Genomic DNA, 18,121 nt, shown 5'->3' with positions numbered 1-18,121 from the left:
CGTGTAGGCAGCATTCAAACGAGTGGAGGTGTTGGGGCAAGAGTCCGGACGCAGTGTTTACATGGCTGTGGTCTTGATGTTTTTCTTGTTTATTCATATTTCTGGCCTCGACCCTCGCCCAGTGGCTAAATGTGTTGATCAAAGATGGATATAGTAACATTCTTAGCTGTTATAACACTGATACACGCCGCGTTTTATTTCACGGACCAGTTCTTGAAGGTAATAATGTCGAAATATTGGGCATGTTTCCTTACACCTGTCCCTGTTCACCTAGCTGTAGGTAGGTTTCTGGGTGTTAGTCACTTTACACCTGCTGTCCCTGTTCACCTAGCTGTAGGTAGGTTTCTGGGTGTTTAGTCACCTTACACCTGTTGCCACTGTTCACCTAGCAGTAAGTAGGTTCCTGGGTGTTAGTCACCTTATGCCTGATGTCCCTGTTCACCTAGCAGTAAGTAGGTTCCTGGGTGTTAGTCACCTTATGCCTGATGTCCCTGTTCACCTAGCAGTAAGTAGGTTCCTGGGTGTTAGTCACCTTACACCTGCTGTCACTGTTTACCTAACAGTAAGTAGGTTCCTGGGTATTAGTCACCATACACATGCTGTCACTGTTCACCTAGCAGTAAGTTCCTTGGTGTTAGTCACCTTACACTTGCTGCCACTGGGTGTTAGTCATCTTACACCTGCTACTGTCCCTGCTCATCTAGCAGTAAGTAGGTACCTGGGTGTTAGTCACTGTACACCTGATGTCACTGTTAACCTAGCAGTAAATAGGTATCTGGGTGTTAGTCAACTGGCATTTGTTGCATCTTGGGGACAATATTGAAGGACCACAATGGAAATAAGACAAACAATCCTCAATGATGCACTGACTTTCTTGGGCTATCATAGGTGGCTAGCCCTCCCCTGGGCTGAAAATCTGAACAAATCATATTTTAGTTATCCAGTGCTCCAGTTCCTTGCATCAAACATGAATGTCTTCAATACTTCCCCAAGGTGCTGTGTAACCCATATGAGTTTAGTGATCCCGACGAATGTAATAACAACCAATGTCAACTATAACATTATTTTTTAATGCTTATGAGAGCGCACTAAAGTATGATGAAAGGTGTTCTCATATATCAAAAACCTTTTCTACTAAGATTTGCTGAAGGCACTAAATTTGCACTCACTGGAAAGATGTAGTATTAAGGAAATATGATTAAAGTGTACAAATGGAAAACAGGAATAAAGAGAGGGATATAAATAATGTACTGAAAATCTCTAGCGAAGACAGGACTTGCAGCATTGAATTCAAGTTGGACATATTTAGATTTAGAAATAATATAAGATAGTACTGGTTTGGTAATAGAATTATAAATGAGTTGGGCAAACTTCAGTAATGTAATTAAGAAAAAACTTCGGATAGCTTTAAACATAGGTTGGATGAGTATGGATATAAGTGTGTGCATGGGGTTGGGTATGGAGCTAGATGTGCTTAGCATTGGCCAGTAGGCATACTGCAGTGTTCTTTCATTATGTTATTATATGCATCAGCAGTTTGGTGTTATGTTCTAAGATACAGACTTCACCTGCATTTTCAAGCAGGTGAAGTCTGCATCAACTTTTTAAATATTTATATTCCACTTATATTTTTATTTACAAAAGAATATCAGTTAAATATTGCTATGCTGTGTTGTAAAGGTATATGTTTATTTTTGCGTCTGTTTCAGTCATGTATGAATGTACCGTATATCTACTTCCTGGAGAATGTTGGAATAACAATTAAGCCACTGCAGCTGCACTGGTTCACAACTGCTTTTAATCGATCAGTAACAAAGTGGGCGCTGTGGAGACCCAAGTTCTTCAAAATATGGTTTACGTAAGTTGCTCTACTGATATATTGAACAGATATATATGAAGTATGTATGAAAATGAGTTCCCTTGTAGTTTTTAATAGATAATTTTTAGGCACCTCTACTGTGATATTTAAGCATTTAATGACTCTTATGGGCTAGCACGTTATATGACTACTGTAATAATAATAATAATAATCATATAATGTAGGCTTCAACTCCTGATTCGAATGAATATTTATAAAAAATCCTACTATCATTTACCATTACATGCTCTCTAACAGGCTTTCCAAAAAGAAAAGAAAAGAATATAAAGGCACAATACCATGACTGGAACAATACACAAACAACCTGTACATAGGAAACTGAAACTGAAGACGATGTTTCAGTTTGACTTAGGGCATTAACTAGTCACGGATTGGTTATTGGTCCAAGTTGGACTGACACCTTGTCATAAGTTTCATACTCTTATGTGCAGGTTATGCACACAAAAAGAAAGGTATGTTGAGGTCTAGTGTTAATCCATGCAGAAGCAGCCTTCTCACCTCATGTTCAGAATGCAATCATCATACTTTTAAACCTCTGAGATTCTAGTTTGCATTCGAGTTTTCAACTGAGTCCCTTCATATACAGTGTTTATAAAATATTACTTTGCCCAAACTACAATATACTGTCAAATTCCACTCTGATTTAACATTTCTAGTTATAGCTGATACATACTATAGAGCATATTTCTCACATCATTTCTCAATCTTTTCTTCAGGTCATCTCCCCACCTTCAGTCGAACCTAGATTGGTTCACTCTGCCAACCATCTTTTCTTCATTTATTTGAATTTTACCTTTTATACTGCCTTACTGATATGAAAGCTTTGGTCCTTTTTTATGGTAAATCTCTAAACATTTTGGCCATATAAGTAGCTCATGCAAAATTGCTCATGTTGAATTTTAAAACTATGGGGATAAAGCAATCAGTATAATGATGCCAATTGGAAATGATTCTGAAAATTCATACAGTCATTCATTCATTAATACATTCATTCATATACTAATATGTACATTCATTCATTCACTAATTCATTCATTCTCTAGTACATTCATTCATTCATTCATTCATTCATTTGTGTTTTAGCTTCAGAGAAAACACAAGACAGTGGTAGCAATACTGGTATTGTTTCTATGTATGCAAATTTCAAGTGGTTAGGTACAGTACTTGAATCCTTCTTTTTTTCTGTTTTATGTTTACAACATTTTAATATAGTACTGTTCTCTGTATAAATTAACTTAAGAGGTGTTGAATTTAAAACTGGAAGCTTAAAATTAGTATATACACCTTGAATAAATATTTTTGTGAATTTTTTTTTCAGAGTTGGTGTAATAGTAGTAGGGCTTCTGTTGCTTCCATCAATATTCCTCTTGATAAGCACACTGGTAAACCACTTCCGACCAGTACAAGAACAGACGGTACAGGCTCTGCAACCTGTGGTAAGATTGTTTGTGTAATGCATACTGTACATTGTAGGCAGTTGTTTAATCAGAACAGTGTTTGAAAGATAAGCAGTAAACTGACATACAATCAATCAAAGACACACAGGCAAAGATTTATCAAAACAGTGTTTTGTCCAGTGTCGGTTTCATCAAGTTAATTTGATAAAGGCCACTGTGTGAAGAATCATATTAATAAAGGTTTGCTCTCTTTGTGTTTCTTTGATTTACTGGAACAAAGTTGGGCATGTTCTTCACATTTACTTAACAAAATGAAAATAATTTGTGGAAGTCTCGTTCTTAGGTACAGTATTCCAGAATGCAGTAGTATTTCATTTTCATGTTTATTCAGAATAAATTTGTGTAATACAGTGAATATATTTTTTTAAATGAGATGTTAGTGTGTTATATATTTTTATTAAAAATTTTAAGTGTATTCACAATGTATTGTACAATGTTACAAGAAATACCCTATCATTTTTACATGCTCCTCAGTTTTTTCATCATATAAAAAGTAAAGAATTGATATATCATGTTTTAGTTAGAGAAACTAAATTCTTAAAACTCCTGCACATGCATAATTGCAAATAAGACAGATCACTGTTATACTATCTTATATTTCTTGATACTGTATTTTTTTTTTGTCTTCAACACACAGATTTTCTATTACAATACTGGATTATTTCTTAAAATTTCTCCTTTAGGTACCAGGTATTAATTTGCCTATGAAGGAGTTGTCATGCTACTTTTTTACTTTATTAATGGCATCGATCATCCACGAAGCTGGACATGCAATTGCTGCAGTAAAGTAAGTGAGTTGTTACAAATTTGCTCTTTGCACAATACATGTATACACTATTCAGCAATTGTATTATTGAAATGGAATTTATGTAGATCTTTCTAAAATTTGTATTGTGTTATTGCCGTTAATAAAAAGTGAGGACATGGGAAGATATAATTGTGTTGGAGATACACTGTAGTGCTTTAATTGAAGTTTTATTTGCATCACTATCAGAAAGTAAGGACAAAGTATATACATAATTTGACATCGCCGTATTAGCAGAACGCCGTAAGGTGAAACGCCGTAAAGCGGGGCCTTACTGTACTGTATAGAAAAGCAATGAATGTGTTTTGTTAGCCTTGTCTGTTTCCTATTTACCTTTATTTTTGCTGTGACATTGGTAATCTTCCTGTCATTTTAGTTCCAGTCCTTACATTACTTAAAACTTCAACTGTAATCATCTCATCCCATCGTTCTTCCATGTCAAAATTACTTTAGGCCATTCAGATCAACAACAGTAAACTTATCTCAAACAGATCATCACACAACAAACATCATCCATTAGACACACACCACCCATATACAGTTCTCCAAATCTATCCAGGAAGGGGCTACTGTCTCATCATACAAGTGTTAAATGGATGCTTGCTAAATACTTTTCAGTCTGTGAGGATTGTTGGTCTTTAAATTCTTCTGTCTCATGAACATATAAGATGACAGGTAAATATTACAAATTTTGTCTCAAATTCATTATACACTTAAGCTTTACCTTCCTGTGTGTTTCTCAGTAGTTCTTATCACTTTATTATTTCATTCCTAATACATGAAGCCTTGTCTGAGAATGGGTCCTGGGAGTGGGAAGTGCAGTGCCTGCATTCTGATGGAGGAGTGGGGATGTCACAGTTCATGGGTTATGTATTTAAATTGAAATGTCTTCACACTTCCAGCAGGACAGCTATTGAATGTATGACTGTATTATACAATCTCAAGTATATATTGTTCAGTTTCCCTAGGCCGCCTGTTCTTTATATAATAATTTAACATTATTAGCATTTTAAATTAGAGATGTTTTCTATGCTTTAATTAATGCTTCTTGAAATCTATTTTGTAACTGTAGCTTAATTGCTTCTTCATTATTGATTATAATATTTAATAAGCACCCAGTATTAATTTTCAGAGAGGACGTTCATGTGAATGGTCTTGGTTTTCTTTTAATGTTTATCCTGCCTGGAGCTTATGTAGATGTTCCAACAGAAGAGATTCGAACTCTCACTCCATTCAGACAGCTGAAGGTAAACATTTCCTTCCATGTTTTGCTGCTAGTGAAGTCATTCTTTTTTTTTTTAATATCCTCTTTTCTTGCATACCTATATTTCATAAATGATAAATTATATCAGTGGCTGTGCATAGAAAAGTACCTGAGAATTTATGTGCATTTATTTATTTGTCTTATTTATAAGCTATAGGAGTGAATGGAGACAGATGGTATTTGGGACCTGACGATCTGTTGGAGTGTGAGCAGGGTAATATTTAGTGAAGGGATTCAGGGAAACCGGTTATTTTTATATAGCCAGACTTGAGTCCTGGAAATGGGAAGTACAATGCCTGCACTCTAAAGGAGGGGTTCGGGATATTGACGGTTTGGAGGGATATGTTGTGTATCTTTATACGTATATGCTTCTAAGCTGTTGTGTTCTGAGCACCTCTGCAAAAACGGTGATTATGTTTGAGTGAGGTGAAAGAGTTGAATGATGATGAAAGTATTTTCTTTTTCGAGATTTTCTTTCTTTTTGGGTCACCCTGCCTCGGTGGGAGATGGCCGACTTTTTAAAAAAAAAAAAAAAAAAAAAAAAATAATAATTTAAACAGTGATTATGTATGAGTAAGGTGAAAGTGTTGAATGATGATGAAAGTATTTTCGTTTTGGGGATTTTCTTTCTTTTTGGGTCACCCTGCCTAGGTGGGAGACGGCCGACTTGTTGAAAAAAAAAAATAATGAAAAAACGGATTACTGTTATGTTACTTTCACTTGGAGCGTTTTACACGAGTTATTTTGTCGAAACCGCACGTAGATATACACTGTATACACATTGCCAGTCTTCCAACAAGGTAGAGTGATTCAGAAAAAGTAACACATTCACCATCATTCTTTCAGTAACTGTCTTTCCAGAAGTCTGTGGGTACAATTCAGATAATATTCTGAACAGCACATCCCCACTCAAGTTCATTTAGCATTTTTCCCTAAATCCCTTCATAAATGTTACCCTGCTTACACTCCAACAGCATATCAAAACCTAAAAACCTCTTGTCTTCATTTTGATATAGCAGGCTTACATATATTTGCTGGATGCTCAGGCCTCTACCACTTTAAACTTCCTTCACCACTCTCTCTTCATCCCTTCCTAGGACAGCCACTACCCCTTCTTTCCTTCATTCTGGTTTTATGCCCCTTCTTTATCAGTCTGTTCTGCTGCATCCTCTTCTGCCCACTGAATTATATCTTTTGTAGCCTCACACAATCTTTTAATTCCTACACTTTCTCTGCATGATACTCACGCCTCCTTCATGCAACATTTAAAGATTATGTCTCACACCCACATAAGAGTATTGGACCACTATTCTTTGATACATTTTCTTTTTTTGCCTCCTCACACATACAGTAAACCTACAGTTGAACTAATTTTGTATATACGAAACAATCTTCTGAGTATGTATTTGATTTGGAAACAACAGACAGGGTCTGTTGATTACAGAACTTTTATTGTTTTGATCACTATTCCACCTTAGCCTCCATTACTGGCCATCTTCTCCTCATTACTAGGCCCATATATCAAGGTTTACTTTCTTTACACAGACTTTGCAACATATCACCTAACTTTTTTTTTACCTTGTCTATTATATGGCTTGCCTTCTCTTTCATAAACCCATCTGCCGACAGAACTTTGCTGTAAACTATTTTGTGTTTCTTCGCATTTTTTTTTATATTATTTGTGTAAATAAGTCACCATGGAGCCTATGAGGGTTAGTGATGACAGCCAACCAAAAAGAAAATTGGTTGGGAAAAATTCGTTCTGTACTCGAACAGATCGGCACTTGAATAGCCTTCTGGAACCAATTAAGTTCGAGTGCCAAGGTTCTACTGCATTTAAATACACTTATTTCCTCTCTCTCTCTCTCTCTCTCTCTCTCTCTCTCTCTCTCTCTCTCTCTCTCTCTGTCTCTCTCTCTCTCTGTCTCTCTTTTTTTTTTTTTTTTTTTTTTTTTTTTTTTTTTTTTTTTTTTTTTTTTTTTTTTTTTTTTTTTTTTGCACATGGTTTGACAAGGTTAAGGATCCCTAGCTTTATTGACAAGCTATTTACAGGTTAAGGATTCCTAACTTTATTGACAAGCTAAGAGCTGTTACCTACATCAGCTCATTTGAAAGCATTTTTATTGTTATGAGACATACAAGTAGGGAACAGGATGAAGTTGGAGCCATCTGTGGGCCAGCATTTTCATTTGATCAACTGACGTTATCTCGTTGACATCATTATGCTGAACGAATGTGTTCCATACTCGAGTCATCTCTCTCTCTCTCTCTCTCTCTCTCTCTCTCTCTCTCTCTCTCTCTCTCTCTCTCTCTCTCTCTCTCTCTCTCTCTCTCTCTCTCTTTTTCTCTCTCTCTCTCTCTTTTTCTCTCTCTCTCTCTCTCTTTTTCTCTCTCTCTCTCTCTTTTTCTCTCTCTTTTTCTCTCTTTTTCTCTCTCTCTTTTTCTCTCTCTCTCTTTTTCTCTTTCTCTCTTTTTCTCTTTCTCTTTCTCTCTTTCTCTTTTTCTCTTTCTCTTTTTCTCTTTCTCTCTTTCTCTTTCTCTCTTTCTCTCTCTCTCTCTCTCTCTCTCTCTCTTCCCCCCCCCCCACAAACTGCTACCTGTAATCTCATTGCTTAAACTTTTCACTACGTTCACCACCTGGCTTTTTTCTATTTTCACATTTATTTTCCTTTTTTTACACGCTTTCCCAAACTCCACCACCAACTTTTGCAACTTCTAATCAGAATCTCCCGAAAATACTGTGTCATCGGCAAAGAGCAACTGTGGCTGGTATTGTATCTAATAATTTTGAATTACTACATCAAAGGGTAAGATCACAGCTTAATTTTGAAAGTCAGATTTCAGAAATCCAGTTCTAGGTAATGATTGCATTTGATCTGTAACTCTGTAAAAAGATTTTATTACTGTAAATTCTTTGACTTGCTGACTTAATGCATACTGGATTTATGCCGATATTTTGAAATATAAATTAGCCACGGCAGATTATAATTTTAGGTGAGTATTATTTCTTCTTAATTTTAATAATTTAATGTTTCTTTTTTTGGGTCACCCTACTTCAGTGGGAGATGGCCAGTGTGTTAAAAACAATATTAAAGTTATGGTATGTGTAATAATTTGAAAATATAGAGGCATCTCTACACAAGATTTTATTGGAATTAGCCTTATGCCTTCTCTCAGTCAAAACCACAATCAGATTTAGGGATAAAATTTTAGAAATCTCAGGTTTATTTCATTTGAAATGCTTGTTTGGGAGAAGAAATAATTGATGTAACATGCAATGACATTGTTTGCTAATGAAAATGAGTGTTTGCCATATGTGCTTTGTTGTTATTATTTATGCTATTACCAGCTATGAGAGGGTGATGATGGTGGTGCATATGGAAACTTTTCATTGAGGATTTTTTTTACAAGTGCTGATTATTTGCAACTCTATATGATCTTTATACTTGTTTCTTGCCTCTCAACATTCTAAGTAATTTAGCAACACTTTCTCTTCTCCCTACTCTGCATCAGGTGTAATGTTGCAGATAACTGTCATTGTATTATAATTTTCATTTTCATTCTCGCAGTTCTCTCTTTTTAGTTGATTTATTGAAATTCAGGAAACATGAAACATTTTTTTAGCATTGTAGTGTATTTCAGTACCCTCTTGAAGATAAACATTGATTCTTTATATTAGTTAATTTTTTTAGCCACATAATTCATCTTACCATTTCAGATATTATGTGCAGGAGTTTGGCACAATATTGTCCTAGTATTGTTGGCACTCGGTATAGGTCTGTCAACCCCATTTTTCCTGCAACCGTTCTACCTTCATGGTCATGGCCTGACTGTCATGCAGTTAACACAGGTTAGAAAAACTGCATGGTTATAAATTATCAAACTTTCCTATCAGGCCCTTTCAAAAGTTGCTTTGATGTTGATGAAAGGCTCTTGATCCAAGGAACTAGAGGTACCCCTCTCCCTTTCTTTGATCAGACATGATTACCTCCCATTTTCCATACTGTGTATGACTCCTATATGTTTAGTATTTCCCCAAGAAAATACTAATAATTTACTGTTTTCTTTTTAATGAGGTGCTAGACTTAATTTTTTTTATTTACACAAAAAATAAATTTAGTAATGTATATAGGAAAAGGGGTTACTATCCCCTTGCTCCCGGCATTTTAGTCACCTCTTACGATATGCATGGCTTACGGAGGAAGAATTCTTTTCCATCTCATAGAGACATATACAGTGAAACCTTGGTTTTTTTGATTAATTTGTTCCAGAAAGTCTGACGAAAACCGAATTGTTTGAAAACTGAAGCAATATTTCCCATAAGAAATAATGTAAATCCAATTAATCTGTTCCAAACACTCAAAAATATTAACAAAAAGTACATTTTATAGAGAAAAACTATAGTTTTATATACAGAAAACAATGAGAAATAAATATAAATGACTAATGAAATGAATAAATGAACATTTAACATCACTTTTACCTTTATTGAAGACTCTTGTTGGCGTATGGAAGACGGCAAGGAGGGAACAGGAAGGAGGAAAGGTTATTATTTGAAAAGGGAATCCCCTTCCTTAAGGACTTCAGGTATCAAGGCCCTATATGGGGTTACTTCCCTTCTTTGTCTTTTACTGACACTAGGACCAGCTTGAGAGTCACTGTACCCCTGTCGCACAAAAAATCTGTCCAGAGAGGTCTGTTTCTAGTGTCTCTTTAAGATTTGCCTAAAATGTGACAAGGCATTGTCATTGAACATGTTGCAGACATGGCTTGCAACAGCTTTGTTAGGATGATATTTCTCCACAAAACTTTGCAACTTTGCACACATGTCTTTAATCACTGAGGAAGGCACATTCTCCCCTCTCTTTCTCCTCCTCTGAAGCAATTTCCTCAGCTGTGGTCTGTTGCTTTTCCAGTTGAAGGTCTTGCAGCTCTTTAGTGGTTAGCTCTTCCCTTGGCTGTCCACCAACTCTTCCACATCCTGGCCACTCATATCCAACCCCATGGACTTCCCCAAAGACACAATAGATTCCACAACAGGCATAGGGTCGTCAGAGTCAGTCTCAAACCCTTCAAAATCCTTCTTGAGGACACATGGTGGCTTATTTAGCAGTCACACTCAATAAACAAGGACAAAAAACAATGGATTACTTCAAAATGTTATCCGAATGTGCAGGGCAATGCTCACTTAATGAGAAACAGAGCCAGACTGAGTCAGAATGGGTGGGATGCTTTGTGTGAGCATGGGCAGGTGGATGCATTTGGCACGTCGGACCATTGCCAACTCTACGAAAACCGAGTGGATGTACGAAAATTAGGAAAAAATTTTGACAAAAAAAGTCATCAAAAACCGAATCCTATGAAAACCAGGGCATACAAAATCCAAGGTTCCACTGTACTGTACAGAATAATAATAGCTATCTGTTCTAAAAATTTTCATATTTCTTGATTGGGACAGTTTTCCTTCACAATGTTGCTTTGATGGACTGCAAGGACTAAGTGGTATGAAACTTAAATTACTATTGAAAGCTCTGTTTTGTTTGCAGGACTCTCCTGCCCGAGGACCTACTGGTCTTGAAGTTGGAGATGTGATTACATCAGTCAACAAATGGACAGTTGCAAGCATTGTTGACTGGCGTCACTATCTGATTAAAAGCATCAGCTCTGATCAGATGGGTTTCTGTGTCCCAGAATCTGTTGTTCACACATATGATGAAACAATTCATCATGGTAAGTTTACTTCATTGGCTAATGGGTACACTGTATCATGCACTGAGTTTTGCTGTGGGAAACCTTATTTATTCTTTTTAGGGTTTATTACTAATAGGAGGATGGAGGAGGAAGGTTTGTAAGAAATAAAAAAAATTGTATTCTGATGGGTATACAATCTTAGAAAATAAAAAACAAATATTTCCAACACAAATGCCATGGATTTGTTCTTGAAGCTAAGCATGATTGTCGGGTTATTGTTTACTGTAGTATGTAGTGAGAAATACACTTGTAAATATTCCTTACTTATAAAGTGAATGTTTTGTGTCACAGAAAAGTAATCATAAGTCTCCCTGGTGTTGCATGACTTTGCATTGCTTGAATTTATTCATCTGTGTTTATAGAAATACACTTAGTTGGCTGGCATGGTACAGTGGATAGCACACTGGCCTGCTAGTTTTAGGACTGGGTTGCAATTGTGTCATTAAGATTTTGAGAGCTCTCCAGTATGTATTGTCTTTGTGTGAGGTCAACTTGTTTGTATGTCATTTTGGCTTTTATAAAACAGGGGTTTCATACTGTATGTACAGTAGAGCATCAGAAATCCAGAATGCTTGGGATCAAGTCATGTTTGGATACTAGTCATACTGTATACCTGACTATCACTACTATCATATTCAAGAAGTGGGTTGACAACTTCAAATACAAAATATGCAAGTCTTTTGGCTTGATAAAAGAAAGGCTACTAGTGTATGTAATATAACTTTGGGAATATTAGGTGGTGAATATGCTTGTGGCATTTCAGTAACCAGCATACATTCCTGAAACAAGTACATAATGACCAAAATGGTTTTCAGGGTAAATGTAATCAAGGATAAACAAAGCATTTTAAATAAATCTTTCTGTGATGCAATCTGTTTTTTAATATTTTCGGACTACATTATTGTAGCCCTGTTTGGTTAAGCCTTTGCAAGCAATTATATATGTAGATTCCAACAGATGGTCCCAATGAACTGGCTGTATCCCACAGAGGAGAAGGGGTTACTAGCCCCTTGCTCCTGGCATTTTAGTCGCCTCTTAAGACATGCATGGCTTATGGAGGAAGAATTCTTTTCCACTTCCCCATGGAGATAAGAGGAAATAAAGAAGAACAAGAACTAGTAAGAAAACAGAAGAAAACCCAGAGTGTGTAGAGTGACCTAAGCGGAAGTAGAAGTAGCAAGATATACCTGTTATCCTGTGTAATTGTACAACAATTACAGGTTTCCGTTTCACACTCACTTGGCAGGATGTTAACTGGTTCCTGTCTACCAACCTACTACCTAGGTACTGTACATATATAAACACTAAAGACAAAACATTACAAAAAAAAAAAAAAATATAAAAAAAGACAGGTTTCCCTCTCACTTTAATGCAGGTTCTCTTTATGTGAATTAACTGCTATGTATTGTTTCATTTCTATCAGTAATTCTGTATGTGCATTATACATTTTCTGTATGCAGTCAATGTTCTTCGCAAAACACACCAAAGATTTTTATGTGGAATTGAGTGTTAATGGCCTGATTGCTGGGTCTTTATAGCATAGTAGACAATATTATTGTCTTGACTATATCATGTATAAAGCATATATAATCAGCACTTTGGTTACTTCTGTGTGGTAAAACATCAAGCGCTGAAGTTGTTATTATGGTATGCTGCACTGTTGCATCTCGTGGATTGTGCTCATCGTACACATTTGTTCTAGACTTTGAGTATTTTCTCTGGTGCTACTGATGTAGGTTGATGTTAAATTTTTTAGTTTGTAAGTTAATTTTTCATGTAAGCATGTAGCCATTTCACCTAGAAATCAAACTTGATCTGAAAAAACAGTGTGTGTTATTGGTTGTGTATAAGTGAGAGCTGCCCACTTTTCCTAAATTTTGTTTATATTTTTCCTCCAGAAATGTATTTGAAGGATATCTTTCTGATGCATGAACTTTATAAACTGTATGTGGTAAATTAGGTTGTCTTGTCATGCCACGTTACTATTCTTTTCTTTTGTCATGATCATAAAAATTGTGGTGAAAAGCTTTTTTAAGTAAGGTTTTAGTGATCTTCAAGGTAGTCTTAATGTATTTGTTTATTTTTGAAAGTTGTGCATACATGTTATTCATTAAAATAAGTCTGTTGTTGCAGAGGCAGCTTCCGATTCCTTCTTTGGTCACTTATCCAGGTTATATTCTAAAAGTAAAGGTAAGATTTAAGTGGAAAATTATAAGACAATGTCATAATTAGGCAAAGCTAAAAGTAAAATTTGGAATTTGGTGATGCCTGAAATTTATAGTGGATCCACTTGTGTTTTCTTTGAAATGCAGTCTTTAACAGTGAATGCAGTGTCTGCCCTTTACTTGTTTAAATTCTCTAGCTTGCAGTTTATTGTGAACTGAGGAATGAATAGTTTATTATGAACTAAAGGAATGAGTAGCTTAATCATGGTTGATCTTGCCAACAATAATGGTGCTATTATCCTGCCACTTTACTAAAATAGTCTGTACCACTTAATTAGAAGCAATTGAAGGGTTACTGTTAGTTTTTTCACTTGATGCTGATTTATTAGCAAAACCAGACAGCATATATGTTTTTGTGAGGTACACAAGAAGAGGTAATAAGTTTAAATACCTGAATGAAAGAGAAATTTGTATTGTAATATTGTTTGTACTGTTGCTATTTTGTATTTGATGTGCTGTTGGAGTGTGAGAAGGAGAATATCTCTCAAGGGATTCAAGGAAACTGTCTAGCAGATTTAGAGTGAGAGGCACAGTCCTGAATTTAGAATGATGGGTGATTATGTTGCAGTTCAGTTGTTCATTTACATTGTGATTGAAAGACAGCTATATAATGAATGATGGTAAATGTGTTTCCCTTCTTTGGGTCACTTTCTTTGGTGGAGGATGGCCGATGTGTTGGATAGGAGTGAATGGAGACGAATAGTTTTTGGGACCTGACAAGTTGTTGGAGTGTGAGCAGGGTAATATTTTACGAAGGGATTCAGGGAAACCAGTTAGCCGAACTTGAGACCCGGAGGCGGGAAGTCCAGTGCCTTCACTTTGAAGGAGGGGTTTGGGATATTGGCTGTTGGGAGTGGCATCTAGACTGTTGTATCTGAGCGCTCCTGCAAAGTCAGTGATCATGTGTGAATGATGGTGAAAGTGTTTCTTTATTTTTTGGGTCATCCTGCCTTGGTGGGAGATGATTGATGTGTTTAAAAAAAAAAAGTAGTAATAATTGGATGTGGTACATGAGTTCAGGTAACTGGTAAATTTTTAATAAGACTTAAGATTTGGGTATAGTGACATAAAGATAAAAGAAAAAGAGAAAAGAAAATGAAAGGGTTGGAGGTGCCTTTTAGTTATGTCATGGAAAATGGGAAGTGGTTAAAGTATAAAAAGAGCTATGGCATGAGTGAGAAATTATTCTAGTCCTCTATTGATGGAATGCTAAAAATGAAGCTTTTATAGAACAAGTTAGTGCAAATTGAGAGCAGTAAAAATAATTTACGCGCAGTATGTGGCCCATAGGTAGTCTTGAGTGCAAAAGAGAAGATTTTAGTAATAGTTTGCCAGGGGTGAGGGAGTAATTCAGTTGATCCATTCATGATTTGCTTTTCGTCTTGGTGATTTTGTTCGTGATCATTACAGTAACTGTGTTACATAAGATTGCATTGTCAAGAGAGAAGGTTAAGCATGTAATGTGACCTGACCAGAGTAGCAGGTTGTACTAACATTACAGCATCGTGGGACTAGATCAGGCATGTAATATGACCTGAGTAGCAGGTTGCACTGACATTGCACCATCATGGGAGTAAGTCAAGCATGCAATATAACTTGAGTATCAGGTTGCACTAACATTTTACTTACAGGTGTCATATAATAAGTTAACAACCTTGACAATTTTGATACCAAAGAGTGTGTGACCCAGTGAATGACCTGCATGCCAGATTACTGTATCATATCAACCACTTTTATTATTCTTATATTAGTTTTAATGATATTTTGAACTTGCATTTTATCAACAAATTCAGTGTAATGTCACCCTTGTTAATGGGCTTAATTTTTTTTTGTATAAATATTTTACAATATAGTGGAACACTAACATTTTTAAAATTTTGCTGGTATGAAGCAGTCCACAGTTAAAAATATTTGGCACAAAACATCTAAAATATCGGGAAATACCAACCAAGATTATCAAACAAATAAAATTGGGCATTCACTACTGCCTGTAGTTGTCCTCTTGCAAGCTATGCATTGTATACTTTTATGCACAGTAGATGTAGAGGATTATGCACTAAGTTAGTTTAAGAACATCTAAAGTTTCTGATTTTTCAATATCGACTAAAATACTTGTGATGTCTAGAATAACAACTACAGGTACTGTTGATTTCTTGAATACTTACAGCAGTGTGGGCTGCTTCATATAATTATGCCTGTTTCATCATCGTACAGTATCCCTGATGGTCAGGATTTACTGCTTAGTAACACCAGTTAATGATATTAACTTTAGAAATGATGTGCCTACTGGATATTCTGTATGATTTTTCCAGTTAGTCTACAGGTATTTGGAGCAACTGCACTGTCATCACTGTCATTGGTTGAGTTACTTCAGTGTCTGTATTTATGACTTTATCAGTAGTATCTGCATGCATCACCAAGTGTTTTACTGTTTGTACATAAGCATTTTATTGTAGTCACTCCATTTCTTAATATGTTCCGCGGTTGCCTCAGGAGGTTTTTCACAAAGGTCTTCAGTATATGCTCTTATTTTTATCCAAGTCAGCCTTCTCAAAATCAAGACAGAGCTCAAATTAATGTTCACTACTGGTATCATCATCATTGAGCTTGCTTGCAGTGTTTATCAAGCATTCTTCACTGTATTTGTAGTCACCTTAGCTCATGATTCTGCAAATTTATCTATTGTATTGTAATGGAAAAAAGCTTTATGAAATGGTATATATATCTATCCATTTCTTAAAATTTAAAAAAAAAAAAAAAAAGATATTCAGGATTTTGCTATGGTACAATATTTATCTTCTAGATTTTTAATCACTTCTTGGTCCATGCTAGATAGTAAACATATAAAGTTTCCTAAAGGGCATAAAAACTTTGCATGGAACAAATTACTCAGCAGGTGGCTGAGTAGAGCAGTTATCGAGCAGTAACAAAATTTTAGGAAATTTAATCTAATGAGCCCGTGCTTTTGTAATGCTTCTTGGCCTCGTTAACAAAATATTTAATGAACTATTCGATGGTTAGCTCCCAAGTAATCTAAGGAGCCTTGTAATGAACAAGCATTATGTTATACAGTGGTCCCTTGTTTATCGTCATTAATCCATTCCTGGAAGTGCAACGATTGTTGAAATAGACGATTTTCGAATAAATTTTCCCCATAAGAAATAATGTAAATGTAATTAATTCGTTCCTGACACCCAGAAGTATTAAAACAAAAAATTTTTTACATGAAATATAGATGTAGTACATAAACAATACAATGGGACATGATGAATGAAACATTAACAGCATAACACTTACCTTTATTGCCAATTCTTCTTAGTGTATGGAAGACTGGAGGAGGAGAGAGATTGCATTAGTTACTGTTTGGAAGGAGAATCCCTGTCCATCAGCACCTCAGGTACCAAGTCCTTTTCTGGGGTTACATACTTCTCTGTTTCTTAATGCCGCTAGGACCAGCTTGAGAGTCACTGGAGTCCTGTCTCGCAAAAAAAGTGTCCAGAGAGCTCTGTTTCTGGCGTCTCTTTAAAAACTTCCCTAAAATGGGCCAAGACTCTGTCACTGTACAAGTTGCCGATATGGCTTGCAACATCCTTCTCAGGGTGATGTTTCTCCATAAATCTTTCCATTCTACCCCACATTTCAAAAATCTCTTTAATTTCTGAAGAAGGCACCTTCTTCCATCTCTCTTCCTCCTCCTCTGCAGCAAGATTCTGAGCTGCGATCTGTTGCTGTTCCTGCTGAAGTTCTTGCAGCTCCTCAGTGGTTAGCTCTTCGTTATGGTCCTCCACCAACTCTTCCACATCCTCCAAACTCACATCCAACCCCATGGAATTCCCCAATGCCACAATAGATTTCACAACTGACATAGGCTCATCAGGGTCAGCCACAAACCCTTCAAAATCCCTCTTGTGGACACAATCTGACCACAATTTTCTCCAAGCAACAACAGGTTCCTTGATTTCCTTTTTCTTTGCCACAATGGAAGGTATGGTTGTATGGGGTTTGTTATACATCCTGGCCAGTTCGGCCACATGTACGCCACTTTCATATTGTTCAATGATGTTTTCCTTAAATTCAATCGTATTTCTCAATTTTACCAAAGGCTTGGCATTAGGAGCTTTCTTTGGAGCCATGGTAGCTTATTTAGCACTTTCAAGCACTAAAATGAATGGAATATTGTGAAATATTTCGTATGAACAGGTGAGGGGACCGTCACTCACTGGTAAACAATGGCACACTGGCTGGGAAGGGAGGCCGAGGCGGCTCAGAGCTGTGAGTATGCGTCCAGGGTGAATGACGATTAGCGAGTCAACCGACCATTTGCGAGCCAATGTTTGCATGAAAATAACGCGACGATTTCCGAAAAGGACGACTATCGAGCCCGACAATTATCGAGGGACCACTGTATACATTTGACCAATGAGAGGTTAAATTTGTGCACCAGTTGCATTAGCACAGGTCAAACCAGTTAATCTTTCTTTAGATTTTTTCACCCCAGTCATTGCTCTCTTTGTTGCAATGCAGTATCTTGCAATATACCTTCAAAATAATATGATCTTGTCGGCTCTGTATATTTAGGGCTCCCAGACAAATGATTAATGGACACTTGGCTGACAGACATTTCACTGAAGGACAATTGACTGCACAGATATTTCACTGAAGGATAATTGGCCGAACAGATGTTTCACTGAAGGACAATCGGCCGAAGAGATATTTCACTGAATCTACATATGGCCTAAC

The 18,121-nt window shown here is 36.3% G+C and overlaps 1 protein-coding gene across 4 annotated transcripts in view; it reads left to right on the top strand.

Annotated features, from left to right (window-relative positions):
• The window catches only part of S2P (membrane-bound transcription factor site-2 protease), a 243,114-nt gene that overhangs the window by 209,551 nt on the left and 15,442 nt on the right, over positions 1–18,121 (top strand). Inside the window, exons 1-8 of one of the 4 annotated variants that reach the window (XM_053787481.2) lie at positions 14–219; positions 1,710–1,858; positions 3,198–3,315; positions 4,020–4,123; positions 5,274–5,388; positions 9,124–9,255; positions 10,952–11,135; positions 13,290–13,346. In XM_053787481.2, the coding sequence (XP_053643456.1) occupies positions 145–219; positions 1,710–1,858; positions 3,198–3,315; positions 4,020–4,123; positions 5,274–5,388; positions 9,124–9,255; positions 10,952–11,135; positions 13,290–13,346 (934 nt within the window). In that variant the 5' untranslated portion in view covers positions 14–144. Of the gene's footprint in view, positions 1–13; positions 220–1,709; positions 1,859–3,197; positions 3,316–4,019; positions 4,124–5,273; positions 5,389–9,123; positions 9,256–10,951; positions 11,136–13,289; positions 13,347–18,121 lie in introns of those variants that run through there. The other 3 variants (XM_053787480.2, XM_053787483.2, XM_053787482.2) reach the window with 3 other exon arrangements.

The sequence above is a fragment of the Cherax quadricarinatus genome, chromosome 39 (assembly GCF_038502225.1).
Source record: "Cherax quadricarinatus isolate ZL_2023a chromosome 39, ASM3850222v1, whole genome shotgun sequence".
In the NCBI taxonomy this organism is placed as follows: domain Eukaryota; kingdom Metazoa; phylum Arthropoda; class Malacostraca; order Decapoda; family Parastacidae; genus Cherax; species Cherax quadricarinatus.
Note: the sequence above shows the minus strand (reverse complement) of the source record. Positions and strands in the feature narration are given on the sequence as shown.